At 36.3% G+C, this 25637-nt stretch overlaps 2 protein-coding genes across 2 annotated transcripts; both read right to left on the bottom strand.

Moving 5' to 3' along the window:
* Positions 1–213: 213 nt before the first annotated feature.
* Positions 214–2235, bottom strand: LOC141299813 (dapper homolog 3-like). Its single transcript, XM_073830182.1, has one exon. It carries the CDS (start codon positions 2233–2235, stop codon positions 1519–1521), a length of 717 nt encoding a protein of 238 aa, XP_073686283.1. The 3' UTR covers positions 214–1518.
* Positions 2236–2373: 138 nt separating this feature from the next.
* LOC141299812 (dapper homolog 3-like) lies at positions 2374–23647 on the bottom strand. Its single transcript, XM_073830181.1, has 4 exons — positions 23389–23647; positions 10023–10140; positions 5437–5541; positions 2374–3766 (listed from the first exon to the last, which is right to left on the bottom strand). Exons 1-4 carry the CDS (start codon positions 23593–23595, stop codon positions 2547–2549), a joined length of 1650 nt encoding a protein of 549 aa, XP_073686282.1. The 5' UTR covers positions 23596–23647; the 3' UTR covers positions 2374–2546.
* Positions 23648–25637: the final 1990 nt, after the last annotated feature.

The raw sequence follows: 25637 nt of genomic DNA, 5'->3' as shown, positions 1-25637 counted from the left end.
AACATTTTGGGGTAAATTAGGTCACTCTGGGAAAAAATAGAGCTTGTTTTTTTCTTTGATTTCAAACAATAAACCACAGTGGCTTTATTTTAGAGGAAAACCACAGGAAAGCTTCTCTTTTGAAATTTTAAACCAAAGTAATTGATGATATATGATATCAAATTTAAAATTAAATATGAAAAACGTATTCATTTTTTTATTTTGTTCAGCTTTTGTTGTCGTGCTTAAAGGAGTTCACTTCCAGAACAAAAATGTACAGATAATGTATTCACCCTGTTGTCATCCAAGATGCTCACGTTTTTCTTTTTTCAGTCGTGAAGAAATAGTTTTTTGAGGAAAACATTCTCCATATAGTGGACTTCAATGGTGCTCATCAGATTGAAGGTTAAAAATGCAGTTTTAATCCAGCTTCAAAGGGCCAAGGAAGAAGGGTCTTATCTAGCGAAACGATTGGTTGTTTTCTAAATAAAAAGAAAAATGTATATATTTTTTAACCTCAAATGCTGGTTTTGTCTAGCTCTGTATTCCAGTTCAAGACAATTATGGTATGTAAAAAAAATCTCCTAGATAAGACTACTGATCAACTGATATTGATTTGTTATAACTCATACCGATTATTTGCATGTTTATGTGGCCGATAACCGATATGCAGAACCGATATTTTTTTACTGTTATATGATTGAGTGATTAAGTCCATACTTCACTTTAGTTTTTCCTCCTTTTAATCTTTAAAAAACAAAAGTGTTAAATTAATGTGACTTCCAGAGACTAATGTTGAGCATATAGACAATTAAATTCAGTGCTTTAATTTTCCAACATGCGCTCATTCATGAATGGCTGTATATTATTAAATTCAGCCAAATTTAAGTCTTTATTGGGACAGAACTTAATGGATTAATTTAGGTCACTCGGTGAATCCCTATTTCTTAGAGCCAAGCTGCATAAACTAGCTACATATCAGGCATTTATGTAACACACCTAATATGTGCATTAATGGTTATGTTAAATGAAGTTTACTAACTACAACTGATCATGTAAGTATGATTTACCTTTGAACACTGTTGTTGTTGTCTTTTAAAACACCCACAAGATAGCAGTGTTTATCAGAGAATCCGATATTACAAAACCGATAACTGATTATGGTAAAATGCTTAAATATCGGTCCAATATCGGTAAATCGATATATCAGTTGATCTCCAGTTAAGAGCTTCTTCCTCAGCTGAGATCGTTCAGAGCCCTTTGAAGCTGCATTTAAACTGCAATTTGGAAGTTCAAACACACAGGCACCATAGAAGTCCACTATATGGAGAGAAATCCAGAAATGTTTTCCTCAAAAAAAACATCTTTATGACTAAAGAAAGAAAGACATGAACATCTTTGATGACAACGGGGTGAGTACATTATCTAGACATTTTTGTTCTGGAGTGAACTACTCCTTTAAATTCCTTAATTCAATCCATACTACAATTCTAAACCCTGTTTGCCGCTTCAATTCAAACTGCTGTCAGTTCACTGTGATCAAAAGTCTGAGTTCAGTTTGTGTTTCGCTCGCACGGTGGTCATGACTTTGAGTGAGCCGCTCCTAAACCGCAGGATCTTCTTTTTGAGCGCGTGCGACATTCTGATCTTCATGAAGGCTTTGTGACGGAGAGGGCGGAGCTGCTGTGGCCAGACCAATCCGCCGCTCTCGTCTGAGTCACTGGACAGCGAGCTGGAGCCGGGCATCTCGGCCTCACTCAGACTGGATTCAGACTCTCCCGCCATGGGGTGCGCATAGCCGTCCAGCGGGTATTCGGAACTGGGAACGGAGGTGAGGCTGATGAAGGGCTGTTCGGAGGGCGTCTCGGCTTCGTCCTGACTCAGTTCTAGCGTGGAGCGCCAGCGGCGGTGACCAGAGCCACGGCGTGTTTTGGGTTGAGCGCTGCGCACTGTGTCCCATACCACTGTGTTGTATTTGCTCTCGTGTTGCCCCAGCAGGCTATTCTCAGATTGGGCATGACAGGCTTTCCGTCCAGGCTTCCTCAGAACGATTTTGTCCTCTGTGAAGTGGCACTTCTTCGCCACGGCTCTCGGCTGTGAGGATGTAGGTTTCAGAGCGGCGTGCATCCAGTATGCGGTGACTTGGGCCCGGCACGGCTGCGCTGGGATGTATTGCGCATTAACTAAATCAACAGACGAGGGTGAGCGAGCGTGCTGATAAAAGCTGATTCGCTGCTGGGATCCACAACGCAGCATGAGAACTTGAGTGACGTGGAACGAATCCCGGCTAGTACCGGTTTGGGATAGCTATCTGTATTTTTTTGTTCTGGAAGGGAACTGCTCCTTTAACTTCTTTAATTTAATCCATACTAGAATTCTAGACCCTGTTTGCCGCTTCAATTCAAACTGCTGTCGGTTCACTGTGATCAGACTCTTGAGTTCAGTTTGTATTGCAAGGCAGTCGCTTCGTCCTGACTTAGTTCTAGCGTGGAGCGCCAGCGGCGGTGACCAGAGCCACGGCATGTTTTGAGTTGAGTGCTGCACACTGTGTCCCATACCACTGTGGCTCAAACGGTGGTCATGACTTTGAGTGAGCCGCTCCTAAACCGCAGGATCTTCTTCTTGAGCGCGTGCGACGCCTTGATCTTCACGAAGGCTTTGGGCTGCAGTGTGTGTCCGGGCGGGTGTGACGGAGAGGGCGGAGCCAGCTGTGGGCGGAGCTGCTGCGGCCAGACCAATCCGCCGCTCTCGTCAGAGTCGCTGGACAGAGAGCTGGAGCCGGGCGTCTCGGCCTCGCTCAGACTGGATTCAGACTCTCCCACGACGGGGTGTGCATAGCTGTCCGGCGGGTATTCGGAACGGAGGTGAGGCTGATGATGGTGGTGATGAAGGTGCGGAGCGGGGGGCTGGGCGTAGACACGAGGTTTCCGTGAGCGCCTGATCGGCTGTTCGGAAGGCGTCTCGGCTTCGTCCTGACTCAGTTCTAGCGTGGAGCGCCAGCGGCGGTGACCGGAGCCACGGCGTGTTTTGGGTTGAGCGCTGCGCACTGCGTCCCGCTCCACTGTGTTGTATTTGCGCTCTCGTTGCCCCAGCAGGCTGTTCTCTGATTGGGCGCGACAAGCTTTCCGTCCGGGCTTCTTCGGAACGTTTTTGTCCTCTGTGAAGCGGCACTTCTTCGCCGCGGCTCTCGGCTGTGAGGATGCAGGTTTCGGAGCGGCGTGCGTCCGGTGTGAGGTGGCTTGGGCCCGGCACGGCTGCGCTGGGATGTATTGCGCGTTAACTAACTCATCAGACGAGGGTGAGCGAGCGTGCTGATAAAAGTGCTGCGGCGATTCAGCTTCACTGCTGCTGGGATCCAAAGCGCCGCATGGGAAGTCCAGTGATGTGGAACGAATCCCGGCTAGTGCTGGTCTGGGATAGCGGACGGAGCAGGGCTCGTCCCACGCGTGTCTCTCCTCGGGGACGTACGGCGCCTCCTTGCGGCATAGGCTGCTCTGTCTGACCACCGCTCGGGCCTCGGGTCCCAGGCTGGTGCGGGGTTTCGTGGGTCTAGCGGGAGGCGAGCGGCGCTGGATCAGGCCGAGGATGTACGTTTCCGCGTGCTGCACTTGTCTGTAGTCGTCTGCGCTGGGATCTTCCTCCTCTGCGTCCTCACTGGGATGCCAGATCCACGGCTCGTCTTCAGCGATGCCCTCCGCGATGCCCTCTAGTGGTGGATAGGGTGCGGAGAGAGAGCGGGGAACCGCAGCGCGAATCCCACCGTTCAGCTCACGTATAAATGCATCACCTACGGACAGAGACAATGACGGTCAGCATCATTACAACAAAGAAAACAACATATAGCATCACAGATACTGTCAAACTCAAGGGCTCAATAAAAAAAAAGATGGTCCAAGAGCAGAGCTGGGTAGACTACTTACAAATTGTAATCCATTACTGAATCCAGATTACATGAGAAAAATCGTCAGTAACGTAGATTACTTTTAGATTACTTTTGACCTAACTCGTTTATCACATTGATTTAAACAGGATAATCTTGTACCATAGAGTGAGAAAATATATTAAATTTAGGGATGCACGATATTTATCGGATAGATAAATTATCGACCGATATGGGTAAAAATTACGTCATTTTTATTGCTCCGATAAATAAATGAAATCCGATAAAGTACTCTTGCTGGTAAATCAATCAATCCGATTGGTTTATCTGAGATTCATCTCCTTTCCGAGTGCAAGCGACTGCAGCTGTAAACTGCAGTGACTCTCGGACTTTGTCGCGTGTAATACGTCATCATCGTCTTCGCCGATCTGGAAGTTTTTTTTATTTATTTAGAATTGTGGTGCCTTAAAAATAAAAACATTTCTGAAGAGTCAGGACTGACGTTTGCTATGATTGTTAGACCCAGATGTATACAGTAATATACATTTCATTAGTTTATCTCAGATTTTGTATTCTTCTGGGTGCACAAAATTATCATGTAAAAACATGAACGTATCGGTATCGGCCACAAGAAGGACTTAATTATCGGCTATCGGTATCGGTAAAAAAAATTTCATATTGTGCATCCCTAATTAATTTCATTGTAATTACCAACATGAAATGCATTAAACATCATATTACATCAAGGTTACCCAAACTGGGGTTCATAAAGGAACTGCAGGGGGTTTGTGAGTTTAATAAAAGGCTAACAAGTAATTAAATCATAAAAATGTAAAATTACAATCTAAATACTTCACTTACTAAAAAAGAACATGTGGCTTATATTTACCTGCACGCTACATGATGATGTCAGAGAGCCGTGAACAAGCAAATGTGATACTTAATAATTGAAATATTTGTTTTAAAATCTCCGGGGTACTTAAATGGGCACTTTTTTTACTTTAGTTAATGTGTAATGTTGATTTGCAAAGTTCCTGATCCTCCTGTTAGACCAGAACTAACCAGCATACAAATGTAGTTTTAAATCAGCTGGGCATACTGATTAAAGCCATTATTTTTTATTTACTGTGAGATGATTCAGAAGTGTAAGGATTACAGAGAGCTGTAATGCATGTTCACATGCATGTCTAAATGTCCAACACAACACGGCCTTTATACATGTGAGGTGTGTGTGTGTGTGTGTGCTCTAACAGAGAGGGTCTTTCTTTCAACAGGAGTGTATTTTCACACTGAAGCTTTAAGGTCTCATGACTCTCTGTGTGTGTGTGATGTCTGACAGGAAGTCTCTGCGTTAACCATTTCACCGCCAAACACAACAAGCTTTCTATACTTTCTATCTTAAAGGACAGTCTACAGCTAAAAAGTGCAATTCAGTATTTTTCTCTCATGTTTGTCCTCATGAGGGTTAAGAGTTTCAGATTTCTGGGACTGAAGCCACATGGAGTGAACTGGATCTCTGTAAGCGTGTGTGTGTGAGAGAGAGATGTCTGTAGGGAGGACACGGGTGGTCCGCTTACCAACAGACTTGGGTCTCTCAGCGAGTCGGACGGGAAAGATCTCAGCGTGACCAGAGGAATCGGATGGGGCGAGAGGAGATGGACTCTCAGCCTGCTCTGACAAACCTGACAGAAAACACACGCATCAATTAAACATAACACTCACTGCAAAAATTTATTAATTTTTTTCAGCCAACATATCTAAAAATTCTTAAATCAAGAAGAATTTTTAAGACGAGTTTTTGTTTTCAGTAAAAACAAGTCAAATTTAAGTGAGTTTTTGCTTGGAACAAGCAAAATAATTTACCAATGGGGTAAGAAAAATTTTCTCATTTCAAACACAAAACAAGATTATTTTTCTTACCCCATTGCCAGATTATTTAGCTTGTTTAAAAAAAAAAAAAAAAAAAAAACGCACTTAATTTTTACTAGTTTTTACTGGAAACCAGAAAAAAATTTATACTTGTCTAGAAAATCCTTCTTGATTTAAGAATGTTTAGATATTTTGGCTGGAAACAAGACGAAAAATCTAAGTAAGAAAAGCATTTTTTTGCAGCGAGTTTGATTCAGTAGTACCTTGTTTAAGTATCATTCTCTTTATTAACCATCTAAAGTTATAAAATAGAGTTTTATTCCAAGTGTAGCACACAAGTAGTTCAACATGTAAACGCAAAACAAATAAATTTAAATATTGTCTTAAACATATCCTACATACTCATAAACAGTTTTGGGGGTAATGCATTACAAGTAACGCAAGTTACATAATAATATTACTTTTTCCAAGTAACTAGTAAAGTAACGCATTACTTTTTAATTTAAGAATAAGAAAATATCCACTTTTTCAAATAAGTAACGACAGTTACTTTCCCCTCATTTATTGATTAAAAGCTCTCCTGTCTCCATGTTGAGAGAAATTGTAAGATGTTACTTTAGTTCTAGAATAAATGTGAACATGCATTAATTCATCTCACTCACTAAAACAACAGATACAGTGTTCTTCAAAATGAATAAAAACACTGAAATTCAACGCAAACCTGCCATAATTAAATATGTTTAATGATACAAATGTCCTTTATGTATTTAATCCCATTTTATTAACCGATGTCTTTGCTGCCGACCTTCGATGATCCAATTCATCCATAATGTAAAATGTAAGAATTGCTGCATATTTATTTGCCAAGATGTGGACATTCCTCAGCAAACATCAAATATCTGCACATCTTTCTGCTTTTACATTGTTTTGCCATGTAAACTTGCACTTTACAGATATTGCATTGCATCTTTTGCAGTACTCGCTCATGAAATGGCACCAAAAAAGTGGTGTTTTTTAGTGAATATCATGACTAGCGATATGTTCTTCATGAAGTATTGATTAGAGTGTAAATGATTTCATTGTGTGAGCAGGAAGAGAGCCTGTAGAGATATTAAAAACATGCAATAGAGGAAATCACTGAGACAAGCATCAGTTACACCGTTTAATGTCATTAGACACAAATACAGACTGCATCAGTTCATATTTTCCGGCATTATTGGTTCTGGAAGTATTTTTCCCATTTAATTTTACCTTAGGGATTGCAAAAAGTCTTAAGCTGGTTGTTTCGGTTCATGGCTTATAACTAAAGGAAGATCACAACATTATAAACTCTGATTTTAAGCAAAAAGTAATTGAAGATTAGATAAAATAAATGTAAGCATGTGAATTTAAAGACTTCCGTGGAGGAAAAAAATACAAATCTCATGAAGCACTGCGAATGACAATCAAAATATAACCGATGGTGAAATATAAAGCTATTAATTTAAAGATGTTGATTATAAATATTCAACTAACAAAAATATGTTCTAACATTCCCATTAAGTTATGACAAATTTGATCTAGTTTTTGAATGTTTTAAAAAGAATGTAAACAGTAAGGGAATGTTCCATTGTATCATTTAGCAAACATTTTAAGAATGTTACTTTTGAATGTTCTGAAACAAGTCGCAAAGTAGCAATTTTGGAAGAACATCAAAAACGTGCTGTGAATGATACTTTTGTGCTAATGTTTAGACAACATTATTAAACATTTTGAAAGCTCTGTTAACATTATATGAAAAATGCTTGTTTATAACTTTAAGAGAAACTTGCCAGAACATTCTGAGAATGTTTCCGGTTTGCTGGACTTAGAAACAATAAATTTTTCATTTACTGCAAAATATGCATGTTATGCATATAAATATTTAATGTAAGCAGTTTAAGTTGAGCATGTTTGAAGACAGACTTAATTATTCAATTCACAGTGCTTTATAGATCTTATTAGTCATGATAGTGTTAGGTTTCATTTCTGACAGGAAGGAGAACAAGGCTGTGAGAGACTGAAGTACATTGTGTTCTGACAAAATACATTCTGGAAAAAAAAACAAAAAACTTTAAGTAGACAAAAACTCCATTAACAGTTTTGAAAGTTATACGCGATCTAGAACTTTTATTCAGTGTGTGTCATTGTAAGGACTGTAAGTCAATAACAGCCTCACTTTCATCCGTGTAAAATTTAATATGGCATTTAACAACTTGACAACTTTGCAGAATCATAGACAATGAACTCGGAAATTGTGCTTAAAATAATGCTGCATTGGTTTTGCAAAGGAGCAGATAATTATGATACATTCACGGAAACGCCAGAATTTTTTGAAACTTCCCAGGAATTGGAAACGTTTGGAAATTAGGGGTCAACCGATATGTGTTTTCAGTGGACCGATAACCGATATTTTAACCGATATATATGTCTGGTTTTTAAAATAGTAATGTCAAAATTAAGAATAACAAAGGCCCTGACAAAAACTTTAAATGTTTAAATTATTTTATCGGCAAACTGGTTTTGAAAATAACAGATACCGATAACCATAAAAATACTTAATATTGGCCAGGCCGATAATCGGTTGACCACTATCGGAAATGTTTGGAAAGTTTGTGGAAATTTACCAGAAATGTTCCACTCCTTTGCAACCCTAATGCTGTATGAGAAGGATTCAACAACAAATGTGACCCTGGAGCACAAAACCAGTCTTAAGTAGCACGGGTATATTTGTAGCAATAGCCAACAATACATTGTATGGATCAAAATTATCGATTTGTCTTTTATGCCAAAAATCATTAGGATATTAAATAAAGATCAGGTTCTATGAAGACATTTTGTAAATTTCCTACCGTAAATAATTAAAAACTTAATTTTGTAACAGAATAACAAGGGCTCTGACAAAAACTTTCTTTAAAAGCTCTCTTTACATGCTTTTAAATTATTCTATCAACAAATACGTCAGTAACAGCCTCACTTTCATCCATCTAAAATTTAGTATGTCATTTAACTTGACAAAGGTCTGTGGATGCTAAAAAGTTATTTTTCTTTTGTGATTTGCTTGCCAAGATACTCTGACTGGTGGATGTTTCTTTGCAGAATCATTAGTGATGAAGCATGAAAATTGTAGCTGAAAAAAAAAATGCAGCATAGGGTTGCAAAGGGGCAGAAAACTTTCAGTACATTTCTGGAAACATTCCAGAATTCACAGGATTTGGAAATGTTTGGAAAATAGGGGTCGACCGATATGTGTTTTTCAGGGCTGAGGCCAATACTGATTATTTCAGATAAAGTAGACTGATAACCGATATTTCAAACCGTTATACATGTCTGGTGTAAAAATGAAAATGTCAAAATTATAAGTAACAAGGGCTCTGACAAAAACATTTTTAAAATGCTTTTAAATTATTTTATCAGCAGATTGGTTTTGAAAATTACTGATACCGATAACCGCCGAGAATAACAAGGGCTCTGACAAATATTTCTTTAAAATTATTTTATTGGCAAACTGTTTTTGAAAATGACCAGATACGACAATACCGATAACCGTAAAAATCCTTAATATTGGCCAGGCCGATAATCGGTTGACCCCTATTGGAAAATTTTGGAAAGTTTGCAAAAATTTACCGGAAATGTTGTTAAAGCCTTCTCTCATACAGCATTAGAGTTGCAAAGGAGTGAAACAAATGTGACTCTGGAGCACAAAACCAGTCTTAAATAGCATGGGTATATTTGTAGCAATAGCCAAAAATACATTGTATGGGTCAAAATGATCAATGTTACTTTTATGCCAAAAATCATTAGGATATTAAGTAAAGATCATGTTCCATGGAGATATTTTGCTAATTTTCTACCGTAAATATATCAAGCATGAATATATTCATAGCATTGCTAAGAACTTAATTTTCACAACTTTAAAGACAATTTTCTCAATATTTTGAGAAATTCAGATTCCGGATTTTCAAATAGTTGTATCTCAGCCAAATATTGTCCTATCCTAACAAACCATACTCCAATGGAAAGCTTCTTTCAAAGTCAATTACCAAAAATGACCCTTATGACTAATTTTGTGGTCCAGGGTCACAGATAACATTGAATAATGACCCCATAGCAAATCTGTCTTTATAAGTTATCATTAAAAAAAAAACAATTCCACTGTGGAGAAAATGCATGGGATTTTAACTTTGAGAACCAGTTGTTGCACTCTATTGGACCACAGAATGACACCAGTGGCCAATCAGAATCGAGTATCATGTGATGTAAACAATAGCCGTACCTGAGCCAGTTCGGCCGTCTCCAGCATCAGTAGGGGGCTCCACTGAGCCGGAGTCCGCATCCACCTTCAGCTCTCCCACCTGATGCTGCAGGATGTTCATCAGACTCCACGAACCGTCCTGCAAACACCAACATACTTTTAGACTCTCTGTAACAGGCGCTCCATCAGCTGATCCAAACATCAAGCTCTAGAAATACTCCACACTCATGTGTCCTAATTACTCCATTATCTCAAGGCATTCTGGGTCATCTGTGTCTGGCGTCAATGTGAGTGTGTGGAGGAGAACTGTGAAACCGTCTCTGCGTAGGTTTATTAAAATCAGATGAGCTGAGAATGCAGAACAGCCTTCTGGGAACAAGAGGAACGTAATGTCCTGTGTAATTCACCGTGACCATCTACATCTACACAAAGAGCTCAGATGTTCTGTTCAGACCAAGACGAGCTGAATTTAGGGCTCTGTGATTTCAGCAATGCAGAATTCAGTTTAACGAGAAGAAATTACACTGTCTCTCAAAAGTTTGGGATCAGTAAGATTTTTAATGTTTTTTTAAAGACGTCTTTCCTGCTCATCAAGGCTGTTTTTATTTGATTAAAAATACCAAACAAAACTGTAATATTGTGAAATATTATTACAATTAAAAATTTTTGGTTTTCTATTTTATCATATTTTAAAATATAATTTATTCCTGTGATCAAAGCATGAATTTTCAGCATCATAGTCTTCAGCGTCACATGATCCTTCAGAAATCATTCTAATCTACATTAAATGATTTGCAATAGGCAATCCGATTGAAGCACTTTGACAGTGAATCATTTTGCTAAAACACAGTCTATTACTCAATGACTGCTCTGTCAATTCATCGTCATCAGTCAGGAACCTAGGTGTGCTATTCTTTTATAGCACTTTATCTATTTGTGTCAATAGAGTTCAATTACAATACATATGTTTAAAGGCAATGCATTTATCCTCCTACACTGAGCCATAAATCTCCACTTCAGCAGCACTTACACACACCACACTTTACATTTGTATTCCTGTCTATATCCTGAAGGTTTTTACAGAGCGGTTTGTTCATATAGAATTAGCTTGATTATATACACCATTTTATTCCCTAAAAAGTTCTAAGTATTTTCTGAATTATGGAGTGACGAAATGAGATCCCAAAATCCGCTCCGTAAAAACATTTGACTGTAAAATGTCAAAAAGAATTTTGAAACAGACTTGTGAAACTGTTTCGATTTTTGTACTAGAAATGTATGCAAATTAGTGCATATTTCATAAACAATGCTCATTCGCATTTTTAAACCTTTAGTTAATTTTTTACCCTATTCACCTGCAGTGTCTCACCTTAAATGTCAAAAAGTCAAAGTCAAGTACTTCAGACACTTAAAGCACCTTGTAGGAACCCTGTAACAGTATTTTATTTTCTTTGTTTTATGTTTTATTTACTCTAACTTAAAAAAAAATACTTTTTTATAGTGTATAAATTCCAGTATTAACACACACACACACTCACAGCGTAACAGAGTAACTCTCAACTAAACCACAAGAGTAACCACAGTCAACCACAACCTGCTATATGTGACCAAATCAACCCGTGCTAAACATGTTATCCAGCGTTTGTTCAACACTATTCTAAACTAGATGCTTAAAAACACATAATGTGACAGATTCACTCGCTACATTAGCAGATCAAAACAGTAGAGACATGAGGTTTGTGGGCCGACAGCTGACAACTGTGTGTGTTTTCTTTCTTCTATCTGTTGGACAGACGTCATTCCCACTGCACTACAGCTGACCAAAGAATCTCATCCATCTAAAGTCTGTCACTCAGAGCCAGTCCCATAGTCTCCAATGCTTCAACAAACCATCATACACACTTTTACCCAAATGTACTCATGAGGAGTGTGTGTGTGTGTGTGTGTGTGTGTGTGTGTGTGTGTGTGTGTGTGTGTGTGTGTGTGTGTGTGTGTGTGTACAGGTCAGATGTCAGCGGTGTGTGTGTTTGCTAATGGCTCCCGGTCCCCTAAATAAGATCATGCACTAAGGCTGTTAGCTTAACCTGATGAAGTGCACACTCATTGCCATGGAAATGGCTCTAAGAGATTCAATCAATCTGACAAAAGCATTTCGCTATCAATTATTCATAAAGAGCGCTTTACACAAGAACACAATCACGCTGAAGACTGACAAACACACACACACACACACAGAATTTCAGAAAACTACAGTATGAATTACACTTAAAAGATGAAATAAACACCTCCAACCTTAAAAACTAAAGACCGTTCAGTTTCTTAGACTGAAATGACATTACATGGAGACTTTCTGATCTCATGTGTCTCCTCTAGGATTTCAGAAGAGATCTCAACAATGTCCCAAATGGTTCTGACATTTGCTTTCCATCTGTCTGCAAACAAAAGTCAGCGATCTCAATATATGAATTTAAACACTTCTCATTAAAGGATCTGAGCTGCTCATTTGATACAATACATTCCCATTAGTTAATCTTAAAGGAATAGTTCACATCCAGAACAAAAAATTTACAGATAATTTACTCACCCCCATGTAGGGCTGTGCAATTAATCAAAATTCTGTTTCGATTTTGACTTCTGCTTCAAGTGATGAAAATGCAGTAATGGAGATGAAACGATTATTGCGCTCCATTGCGCCGCCTTACCAGTGGTGCGCTTTCGCTCCTCCAGAAAAGCCTAATTTCACATGCAAATCAGCAAAATCATGTAACGGGACTTTCATAAAACGGGACGTGCTTGATTTATTAATGTTTCTCTGATGTTGTGTTTTTAAAATCGCGAAGGAAAACTTATGCTGTTCTGTGTTTGCGCTCAGAGACGGAGCAGAACACGGACATGTGAAGTTATCTTTTAGCTCAAGGTGCGCTTAAACGCTCAAATACACAAAAATATTTCAAAATGAGGCGCTTGGTGATTATTCGTGTAAACCCTTGTCAGTTCTGTCTGAAATGATCATAAACAGTTGAGAATGTAAATCCGTGAGTAACAGTATATTGGATCCGTCTGGCTCTTATAGCGGCAACAGATAATATTCCTTCTGCCGTCTCTGTGCTTAATATTAATAAAACGTAAAAATACAAAGAGAAAAATCACTCACTGCTCTTGAATAAAGGACTTTTGTAGTTTTAATAAGAAACAAACCATGTTTAACTATTACAGCGAAGACGCCGTTTTATTTTACATTCAGACAATTACAATTTCTGTAGCATTGTTAGACTACTTTAGACTTGCATAAAAGTATTCAGTATTTTTTTTCTGTTATATTGCTATCCTTAAATTAATCGCTAATATAAAGTTTTGGATCCAGTCGTAATCATGTTAAATAATCGTGATTACAATATTGACCAAAATAATCGTGATTATGATTTTTGCCATACCCCCTTGTCACCCGAGATGTTCATGTCTTTAATTCTTCAGTCGTAAAGAAATTGTTTTTTGAGGAAATTTTTTTGAAAAGTTCTCCATATAGTGGACTTCAATGGTGCCCAACGGATTGAAGGTTGAAAATGCAGTTTCAATGCAGCTTCAAAGGGCTATTAACGACCAAAGCCAAGGACAAGGGTCTTACCTAGTGAAACAATTTGTTATTTTCTAAATATATATAAATAAAATTAAACCTCAAATGCTCATCTTGCATAGCTCTGTAATGCGCACTTCAGTTCAAGACAGTTAGGGTATGTGGAAAAACTCCCATCTCATTTTGTCCTCCAACTTCAAAATCACCCCGCATCGCTGTTTTACCTTTTTTTTGTAAAGGGTATTTGATCTTCTTTGAATGTTCACTTTGTAAACACTGGGTTGGTACTTCTGCAGCGATGTAGGACGATTTTTGAAAAGATTTTTGAAGTTGAGGGAGAAAATGAGATGGGAGTTTTTGGACATACCCTAACTTTCTTGAACCGGAGTGCGCATCGGCAAACTGAGCATTCGAGGTTAAAAATTGTATAAATTGTAAATTTATTTAGAAAATAACCAGTTGTTTCGCTAGATAAGACCCTTCTTTCTCAGCTGGGATCATTTAGAGTCATTTGAAGCTGCGTTTAAATTACATTTTGGAAGCTCAAACTCGCGGGCACCATAGAAGTCCACTATATGAACATTCCTGATATATGTGACCCTGGACCACAAAACCAGTCATAAGGTTAAATTTTACAAAACTGAGTTGTATACAACATATGAAAGCTCAATAAATAAGCTTTCTATTGATGTATGGTTTGTTAGGATAGGACAATATTTGGCCGAGATACATCTATTTGAAAATCTGAAATCTGAAGGTGCAAAAAAATCTAAATACTGAGAAAATCACCTTTAAAGTTGTCCAAATTAAGTTTTTAACAATGCATATTACTAATCAAAAATTACATTTTGATATATTTATAGTAGGAATTTTACAAAAAATCTTCATGGAACATGATCTTTACTTAATTTCCTAATGGTTTTTGGCATAAAAGAAAAATCTAGAATTTTGACCCATACAGTGTATTTTTGGCTATTGCTACAAATATACCCCAGCGACTTAAGACTGGTTTTGTGCTCCAGGGTCACAAATATTTTTCTCAAGAAGCAATTTTATTACGACTAAAGAAAGAAAGAAAGACATGAACATCTTGTGAATTATCTGTAAATTTGTGTTCTGGAAGTAAACTAATCCTTTAATGCATTAACATGTTAACAAATGAAACCTCATTGTTTCTCAACTAGTGACTAATTGGAGTCTGTTTTTATTTTTCCTGACATGTTAAGAGAAATCAGCGACACAGCTATCTGGACTCCGAAAGCGAGCGAACAGCCGTTTTTACTTTGCATTCTGGGGGTTTCTCTGGAGTAAATGAATCCGTGTGCTGGAACCATTCTGACAATGGAGCAGCTCCATCAGAGACTCCCTGAGCAGTGCACTTACTGCAGATCCAGACACACCCCATGAATCACATCTGGACTTGACTGATGTTCTTCCACTCTTCAGATGAAGTTCTGGAGTGTGTCTAGTGATGCCATAGAAGAACCATTTTTGGTTCCCCGAAGGACCTTCCAGTGGTCAGTTCTAAAAAGAACTACTTTTTTTTTGAGGAACACTTTTCCCACTCTGAAGATTGGGCTGAGTGATATGGAAATGTAACTACAACTTGATTCAAGTAACTTTTTTTTTTAACCCTCTGGTGCTGTTTTTTTTTTTTTTTTTTGATATATTTTTTTTTACTTCAGAATGGTATTCAATTTAGTTTTTGGGGCTTGCCATGTGAACACACACAAAACATTATGGATATCATTCGAAAAAGTTAAATCGACCGGAAAAAAGTCACACTTGTATGGTTTGCTATATAAATTTAATGTATTAACTGGAAAATGTAGATATTTCTAGATGTGAAAATTATTTCTATATGTATTTTATTTCTATATATATTTTTTCAGTGTATTCTTATATTCTGCACACAATATACAGCAAATTAAAAAAAAAACGAACATATTTCTCTGAGTAATAGATTAACAGATTATTGGAGTTATGTTTTACAATAAAAAAGGGTTTTTTTGGTGTTTTTTTGTGGGGGTTTTCAGTAACTTAGAGAAATTTTCCAGCAATTTCTTGATCAGTTCTTAACCCTCTGGTGCACAGTAGAGATCGACCGATATGGGTTTTTCTATAACCGATGCCGATGCAGATGCAGATGTTTAGAGGTCAGGGTCAGCCGATAGCCAAAATGTGCCGCCGATTTTAGGGCCGATATCTTGAAGTTCTCCCCTTTATTTGCATGCTAGAATGTCACACTAATAATAAGTGGATGCACATCATTTCTAAACTTAACATCATGAACAATGAACACAATGAACCATCTTGATTTTGTGCACTGCACAGTATTATTATAAAAGATTTAACCAAAGTTAACCAAACAAATCAAACTGACCAAGTATTAAATATATAAAACAGATAATATAAAAACTGTCAATCATTTACATAAAAGTTTAAGAGCTGAGATTAATGTTAAACTTTAATGTTTTAAATATAAAATTTTGAATACAGAAAATTTAAATTATTTTTACAACTGAGAGGACCTGTCAGCAGATGGCAACAAGACACTGATTTAATTACTGAATCATATCATTCATTTGATTCATTCGAACAGCTGATTCATTCCTGAATAAAGTCTTTATGAATGAGAAATTGAATAATTTCACTAGATTTGTTTAAAAACGTACGTTCATTCATAAACACCGCTGTTTAAATGGAGATGCACAGCGGCTCAGTTGTGACTGGTTTCAGAATACTTTTGACGACAAAAGAGAGCAAAATCTTACTTTTGAGACGAAATCAAGCAAAATCAGGCAATAGTGTAATCCGCCTGCCACCCGCCCGCACCTATATTTTTCTCTGATTTAGCAAACCGCACTTGTTCTTTCTATTCCAATTCTTAGTTTTGCATGATGACATGAGGAATGGATGGTTCATTTTAACAGCTGATCTTCACATCGCTGCACACTTACAGTATATAGGCTTAACCACTCGTGCTTTTAAGCCAAATCCGTGCTGAAAAAAAACAAACGTTTATTGACATCTGAACGTGACCATAACTAACTTATTAACTTAACTTACTAATCAGCCTAGAAACATGCTGGAAACATGCTAGCAACTTGCTAATCAGCCTAGAAACATGCTAATCATGTTGGAAACGTGTTAGCTAATGACATGCTAATAATGCAAGTAACATGTTAATTTTACTAGAAACATGTTAGAAACGTGCTAGCAACTTGCTAATAATACTAGAAACACTAAACATGCTGGAAAAACATGTAAGAATCATGCTAACTACATTCTAATCATGCTAGCAACATGCTAATCATCTAATCTGTCAAAACAAAAGCTTTTGCAGCTGCTTTAAATGTCCAAGCTATGCTTTCTCAAGTCTTGACAAACTTTATCTTGTTATAAATGAATACCATAAAATCCCCTAAAAAAAATAAACTATGACATAAAAACATCATAAAATTAAAATATAATATGTTAATTTCTTTGAAAATAAGAACGTTTGGTCATTTTTGACCGCTGTGCACCAGAGTCTGATCACTGAAAGGTTCCTTGAGAAACCAAATATGGTTCTTCACTGTGAAACTTTTTTAAAACCTTTATTTTTAAGAGAGGTGGAAAGACTCTTAAACGTTCAGGATTCACAATAGGAGAAGCAGCTCAGCGGAGCTCCACTGCAATTTGACCTTTTCTTCTCATCAATTATTGACTGGTTCAAACGCTGCAATTAGTATTTCACTGAAGCTGCAGGAGCAGAAAGACGAGGACGTTAATTACAGCAGCGCTGGCCAATCAGAGCAGCCGCTGAGAGACCACCAGCACTACAGAAACACACACACACACACACACACTTGTGTTTACACGAGACAAACAGCCCTCACACACACGGATGAAACGAGGCCAGTGTGTGAAGTGTTTCCGGCTGTTGTCTTGTGTCAGATTGCTGTCAGCACTGAGGCCAGGAATAAACACGTGTGTGTGTGTGTGTGTGTGTGTGTGTGTGTGTGTGTGTGTGTGTGTGTGTCTATATGAGTGTGTGAGTGTGTGTGTGTGTGTGTGTGTGTGTGTGTGTGTGTGTGTGTCTATATGAGTGTGTGAGTGTGTGTGTGTGTGTGTGTGTGTGTGTGTGTGTGTGTGTGTGTGTGTGTGTGTGTGTGTGTGTGTGTCTATATGAGTGTGTGAGTGTGTGTGTGTGTGTGTGTGTGTGTGTGTGTGTGTGTGTATATGAGTGTGTGTGTGTGTGTGTGTGTGTGTGTGTGTGTGTGTGTGTGTGTGTGTATATGAGTGTGTGTGTGTGTGTGTGTGTGTGTGTGTGTGTGTCTATATGAGTGTGTGAGTGTGTGAGTGTGTGTGTGTGTGTGTGTGTGTGTGTGTGTACCTGGTATTCATCACGTTGTGGGGACCAAATGTCCCCACAAGGATAGGAAAACCAGTAGATTTTGTCCTTGTGGGGACATTTCTCAGGTCCCCATGAGGAAACAGGCTTATAAATCATGCACAATGAGTTTTTTTGAGGAAGTAAAAGTGTGCACAATCTCCTGTGAGGGCTAGGTTTAGGTGTAGGGTAGGGTTAGGGCCATAGAAAGTACGGTTTGTACAGTATAAAAACCATTACGCCTATGGAATGTCCCCATAAAACATGTAAACCCAACGTGTGTGTGTGTGTGTGTGTGTGTGTGTGTGTGTGTGTGTGTGTGTGTGTGTGTGTGTGTGTGTGTCTATATGAGTGTGTGAGTGTGTGTGTGTGTGTGTGTGTGTGTGTGTGTGTGTGTGTATATGAGTGTGTGTGTGTGTGTGTGTGTGTGTGTGTGTGTGTGTGTGTATATGAGTGTGTGTGTGTGTGTGTGTGTGTGTGTGTGTGTCTATATGAGTGTGTGAGTGTGTGAGTGTGTGTGTGTGTGTGTGTGTGTGTGTGTGTACCTGGTATTCATCACGTTGTGGGGACCAAATGTCCCCACAAGGATAGGAAAACCAGTAGATTTTGTCCTTGTGGGGACATTTCTCAGGTCCCCATGAGGAAACAGGCTTATAAATCATGCACAATGAGTTTTTTTGAGGAAGTAAAAGTGTGCACAATCTCCTGTGAGGGCTAGGTTTAGGTGTAGGGTAGGGTTAGGGCCATAGAAAGTACGGTTTGTACAGTATAAAAACCATTACGCCTATGGAATGTCCCCATAAAACATGTAAACCCAACGTGTGTGTGTGTGTGTGTGTGTGTGTGTGTGTGTGTGTGTGTGTGTGTGTGTGTGTGTGTGTGTGTGTGTGTGTGTGTGTGTGTGTGTGTGTGTGTGTGTGTGTGTGTGTGTGTGTGTGTCTCCAGACCCTCGTTTAGAACAGATGAGGTTTCTTCAAACACCCTCATCAAACACCATCAGGTCAAACAGGTCTCAAACTAAAGCACCACACTTCCGTCCTTCAGTAAAACATGCTCCGGCACATTTAGCTCATTTGACTGCTGTAAACTGGTTTAGATGCTCTTTCTGGTTTCTATACTGAATGCAGAGGCTTGTTTTCTCACAATTTCTCTGCTTGAGTCTGATCTATGAGTGATGACAGTTTATTATTGATGTCCTGTTTGTTCTAATAGAGGAGGAAACACACATAAACACACACAAACATTTCTGACAGCCAAAGTCCTGTGAGAGATTTCATGAAATACTTTCTTTGTTGTAATAAATCTCCGAAACCAACCTTTTTAACGTCTTCTGTGGGCAAATAAATCACTGGTGACAAATGAACATGCTTCTCTGCGGAATATGAAAGTTTTCTTACATTCTGCTCATGATGTACTATGAACTTCTAACTAATGTTTCTCAGAGGAATATGAAAGTTACACTAAAACACTTTTTTGAAGTTGTAAATAAAACAGATAATTGGAGTATGTTTTACGTAAGTGCTATTTCAGTCTTTCTGCTTCAAAATTTCATGTTAAATTCAACAGGTCACGGGAAGTCTTTTATATTAACTGTTTTATATAAAATGTAGCAATTTCTGAATGAAACTTTAGAAAAATCGAACATGTTTCACTGAGGAGTATTAAAGTTACACTGTAAAAAATGTGTATGTTTAACATTAAAATACTGTTTTTCAACTTAGTTTTACATTTAATTCGATTTAATGTTTAATGTGTTTCTTGTATGTTTTTTTTTACACCAATATTTTCAGTATATTCTTACATTCTGCACAAAATAAACTATAAATTATAACAAACTGTTTCTCAGAGGAATATAAAAAATTACACTGTGGAAAAAATATTGCATGAAGTTCTAAATAAAACAGATAATTAAAGTATGTTTTACAATAAAATACAATTTCTGCTTTAAAATTGGATTATATTTTACTAAACATGTTATTTCAGTATTTCTGCTCAAAAAATTGTTTAATTCAATGTGTTACTTGAGTTTTTGATATTAACTGTAAAATGTAGCAATTTCTGAATGTGAAAATGATCTTTTAATTAGTTTTTTTTCTGTGTATTCTTTCTTATATTCTGTGCACACTATACTGCAAACTTTTTAAAAAATCGAACATGTTTCTCTGAGGAGTATTAAAGTTACACTGTAAAAAATGTGTATGTTTCACAATAAAATACTGTTTTTCAACTTCTTAGTTTTACGTTTAATTCGATTTAATGTTTAATGTGTTTCTTGTATGTTTTTTGTAATCTTTTTGACAAATTTCCCAGCAATTTCTTAGTGAAAATTATTTCTACACCAATATTTTCATTATATTCCTACATTCTGCACAAAATAGACTATAAATTATAACAAACTCAAATGTTTCTCAGAGGAACATAAAACATTACACTCTGGAAAAAATATTGCATGAAGTTCTAAATAAAACAGATAATTAAAGTATGTTTTACAATAAAATACAATTTCTACTTTAAAATTTCACATTAAAAAAAAGATTTTTCGAACTTGTGCACAAAGATTATTGGATAATGTTTTACTAAACATGTTATTTCAGTTTTTCTACTTCAGAATTTCATGTTTAATTCAATGTTTTACTTGAGTTTTTTATATTAACTGTAAAATGTAGCAATTTCTAAATGTGATTATTTCTAGAAAAAAAATTCAGTGTATTCTTTCTTATATTCTGTACACAATATACAGCAAACTTTACAAAAATCTAACATGTTTCTCTTCTTAGTTTCACGTTAAAATTCAGTTTAATGTTTAATGTGTTTCTTGTATGTTTTTTGTATTTTTTTGAGACATTTCCCAACGATTTCTTAGTGAAAATTATTTCTACACAATTATTTTCAGTATATTCTTACATTCTGCACAAAATAGACTACAAATTATAACAAACTGAAATGTTTTTCACAGGAATATAGAAGTTACACTGTAAACATTTTTTTTAAGTTGAAATATAACGGATAATTTGAGTATGTTTTACAATGAAATACAATTTCTACTTCAAAATGTCACATTTAAAAATAAAGATTTTTCAAACTTGTGAACAAACATTATTGGATTATGTTTTACTAAACATGTTATTTCAGTATTTCTACCTTAATAGATTGTTTAATTCAATGTGTCACTTGAGTTTTTGATATTAACTGTAAAATGTAGCAATTTTCTAAATGTGAAAATTATTTCTAGACCACTTTTTCCAGTGTATTTTTATGTTCTGCACACAATATACTGCAAATTTTATAAAGTCATACATGTTTTTCTAAGGAATATTAAAGTTTTTGTAAATTAAACATATTATTGGAGTATGTTTTACAATAAAATACAGTTTTTCAACTTAAAATTTAACGTTTAATTCCATGTTTTGTTTTTTTTTTTTAGAAATTTTCCAGCGATTTCTTTTCAGTATATTCTTACAAATTATAACAAATTAAAGTGTTTCTCAGAGGAATATAAAAGTTACTGTTTAAAAAAACGATTCAAATATTACTGAATTATGTTTTACTAATAATGCTATTTCTGCACACAATATATGCAGAATATATTGTGTGATATATATATTTTTATATATATTTTATAAAATAATATATATATTTTAAAATAATATATAAATTTTTTTAAAGATTATTGGAGTATGCTTTACAATAAAATACAGTTTCTACTTCAAAATTTCACATAAAAAAAGATTGTTGAATTGTTAAACTGTCACTTGAGTTTTTGTTATTAACTGTGAAATGTAGCCATTTCTGAGTGAAAATAGTTTCTACACTTTTTTTCTTGCTGTATTCCAATATTCTGCACACAATATACTAAAAAATTTTTTAAATTAACATGTTTCTCAGAGGAATATAAAAGTTACACTGTAAAACATTATTTTTTGAAGTTGTAAATTAAAGATTATTGGAGTATTTTACAAGAAAATAGTTTGTCAACAAAAACATTTCACGTTTAATACCATGTGTTTCTTGCAAGTTTTTTTTCTGTTGTTTTTTGGGAGAAATTGTTCAGCAATTTCTGCACACAATGAAAACAAATTAAAATGTTTCTCAAAGGAATATAGAAGTTACAGTGTAAAAAAAAAAAGTTGTAAACAAAGATTATTGGATTGTGATTTACTAAAAATACTATTTCAGTTTTTCTGCTTCAGAATTTAGCATTTAATTCAATGTGTCGCTTGAGTTTTTGGTAATGCCTGTAACATTTAGCGATTTCTAAATGTAAAAAATTATTTCGAGACTTTTTTTTTTCAGTGTATTCTTATATTCTGCACACGATATACTACAAACTTTAACATATTGTAAACAAAGATTATTGGATTGTTTTACTAAAAATGCTACTTCAACCTTTCTACTTCAAAATTCACTTGAGTTTTTATTATCTTTCAATTCAATTCAATTCATGTTTATTTGTGACTGTGGACCACAAAACCAGTCTTAAGTCGCTGGGGTATATTTGTAGCAATAGCCAAAAATACATTGTATGGGTCAAAATTATTGATTTTTCTTTTATGTCAAAAATCATTAGGAAATTAAGTAAAGATCATGTTCCATTAAGATTTTTTGTAAAATTCCTACTGTAAACCTATCAAAATGTAATTTTTGATTAGTAATATGCATTGTTAAGAGCTTAATTTGGACAACTTTAAAGGTGATTTTCTCAGTATTTTGATTTTTTTGCACCCTCAGATTCCAGATTTTCAAATAGATGTATCTCGGCCAAATATTGTCCTATCCTAACAAACTATACATCAATAGAAAGCTTATTGAGCTTTCATATGATGTATATATCTCAGTTTTGTCAAATTTAACCTTATGACTGGTTTTGAGGTCCAGGGTCACATTTGTATAGCGCTTTTCACAATACAAATCGTTGCAAAGCAGCTGTACAAAAATGTAGGCTACTACAATATATTTGTAAAAATGTAGCAATTTCTAAATGTGAAAAATATTTCTAGACCATTTCTTTAGTGTATTCTTATATTCTGCACACAGTATACTGCAAATACTGCAAAAGTTTCTCTGAGGAATGTTTTTACATTTTCCACTGTAAAAAAAAAAAAAAAAAAAAAAAAAAAAAATTCCAAGTTGGGAATAAAACAATTTCATGAATTATCTTAAGAACGGTTCTGTTTTACTCAGAAATATGAAGATAAAAAACACTAATACATACTATTATTTCACTACTGTTAGTAGGAGAATACCACAAAACTACTAAAACAAAATCAAACTCTGCTATATTTCTTTATGAGTGTTTGGGTGTATTATTATGTTAAGATTCAATAAGTAAAACATCTCCCTAAGGCATTAAATTAATTGAATTCATTTACAAAGTACTTTAAGCGTCTTTAAAATGTTCTTGATGTATATAACCAACAATAAACGCAAAAAAGTGTTACCGGTGGGCACCGCGGGTTCGTGTCGTCGCTCGGCCGCTCGGCTCTCTCCGGCTCGGGTTCGGGCGCGTGTAGCGCGAGCGCGCTGGCGATCAGAGCCTCATGCCGCCGCTTGAGCAGCTCGAGCTCACAGATTCCCGCCAGACTGAGCTCCAGCCGCTGCTTCTGTCTGCTGCGCTCCGCCGCCGCCAGCGAGAACAAACGGTACATTATTAACGACTCCTGCACCGCAAACACATCCACAGAGGGGGAAAACCGCACAGTTCACGTTAAACTACACCGACAGCCGTTTTTAATGAAGTAACCGTGGTATCCATGATAAAATCCTGTCAGTTTGAGAGAGTTAACGGCTCCGTTCCTTGCAAACTGCGGCTGGATTCCAGTTTCACAGCTGTCAAGAGCTCATTAGCATATTCCGCTTTTTATTGGCTGGAGATTCTCGCTGCAAATTAATATTTGCAATATCCCCGCCCCCTTGAGACGCTGCTGACTTGAAAATGGACTTTAAAATGCTAATAGATGCCATGTATAAAAACTAGTTTCTTTAAATAATATTTAACATTTTCTTTACTTTAATAAACTAAATGGTATGAACGTTTTAAAGATGAAAAGTTCACCCTAAGAAAAGAATTATATTATACATCTAATTATTGAAAAAAAGTTGTTTGAGCAGATGATTTATAGAGTCAGAGCGCCACCTGCTGACTATCTGAACTTTTTTTAGAACTTTAATCAGCTCACGATCATTAATTAGACATTTACATAAACCATATCAGCTGGATAGCATGACCTCAAAGTAATTTAACTTTGACAGTCGCTTCAAATATAGAACGACATTTACAGTTTATAAAATTTACTAGGAAAATTAGCAATACGCATTTGTAAATGAGTATTAATTTCAAGAGCTCAGATGTTAATTAGAATTTCATTTAATTCTTTATATTGTAAACTAATATCTTTGTGATTTGATATTAAAAACTGATACATTTTATTTATTATTTATAGATTTTAAACGACTGAGATTCACTGTTAGGATGCATTTAGGCTACTCAGTGCAAGATTAATTTCAATATTTCGCTGAAAGTAGTGATGCGCCTCAGCACCAGCAGAGGGCGCGCATGCGCAAAAAATAATCTTGCTGTTGCTGTTTATAGACTCTCCATTTACAACTGATCTGAGAACGACTTTAAAAATCAACTCCTGTTCATTAATATGGTATTTAATATTGGTAGGGACATGTCCCGACTAGCGTCCCTAGGAAGTTCTTCTTTTAACTGAAAAAGCAGTTCGTTGGGAAAATTATATTTTGATTTGATGAAGGATCGTAAAAAAAAACTACAAAGTTTAAAATGTCCTAACATTTCGAATAGATAGCCTAGATATAGATAATAAATATTAATTGAATTTATTATTGGAAAAAAAAACATCACCAAATGCATAATACACTATAGAAACTCAAAGAACTCTCAGGACCTAAAGTTTATCCTAAAGGAGAGACAATTAATGAAAGAGAGAGATAAAGAGGGGACACATATTAACATAGTCAGGTCTCAGTGATCTCAGTGGTAAATGTTAACAACATTTGGAGCATACCTTAGGAATTTTAATTTTTTATTTTTTGTAGGGCCAGCTCTCTTCTGCCGCTATGGCATTTTTATAAACTTCTCGGTTTCTCTCCCCAGCACACTGCTGTATTTGCAGAAAATGTTTTAAAAAGAAAATTGTGAGTCTGGTATATGTGGCACAAGTTTGTCTATTTAAACATGAAGCTTAGCATAAATAAAATGATTCGCGATCCGATCGGAGCGCTTCACAACAGTGAATCAGTATTTGACACATAGAGTGCTTTTTCAAATCATTACAAGCGATGTCGAATTTCAAAAATCAATTGCTCTTTTATCTCTTTTTTTAAATCATTCAATTTGCAAAATGATTCGCGAACTCACTCCAAAGTTCTGCTCTAAATCAAATGATTCGCGATCCGCGCTCGGAAATCCCGATCTGAATAATGATTCGCGAACCTCCATTTCAGATCAGCAGGACTCGGAACACATATCATGAATAATTCAATTCGCAAAATAATTCGCTAACCCACTCCAAAAGTCCCGATCTAAATCAAATGATTCGCGATACACACTCCGAAATCCCGATCTGAATAATAATTCGCGAGTTCCGGTCGGAGTGCTTCGAAACAGTGGATCTTTGTGACGCAATGGCTTTACTGATTCTGATCATTACAAGCGGTGTCGAAA

This window comes from Garra rufa, chromosome 23, assembly GCF_049309525.1.
Source record: "Garra rufa chromosome 23, GarRuf1.0, whole genome shotgun sequence".
Classification (NCBI taxonomy): domain Eukaryota; kingdom Metazoa; phylum Chordata; class Actinopteri; order Cypriniformes; family Cyprinidae; genus Garra; species Garra rufa.
The sequence above is the reverse complement of the archived record's forward strand: the minus strand, read 5'-3'. Positions and strand labels throughout refer to the sequence as shown.

Bases quoted from the DNA above. Each gene is read 5' to 3' on its own strand.
- LOC141299813 (XM_073830182.1), bottom strand. From the start codon at position 2,235: ATGCTGCGTTGTGGATCCCAGCAGCGAATCAGCTTTTATCAGCACGCT.
- LOC141299812 (XM_073830181.1), bottom strand. From the start codon at position 23,595: ATGTACCGTTTGTTCTCGCTGGCGGCGGCGGAGCGCAGCAGACAGAAG. The intron at 5,542-10,022 runs GTACGGCTATTG...GTTTTCTGTCAG, and splicing joins AGACGGCCGAACTGGCTCAG to GTTTGTCAGAGCAGGCTGAG. The intron at 3,767-5,436 runs GTAAGCGGACCA...CTCTGTCCGTAG, and splicing joins TGAGAGACCCAAGTCTGTTG to GTGATGCATTTATACGTGAG.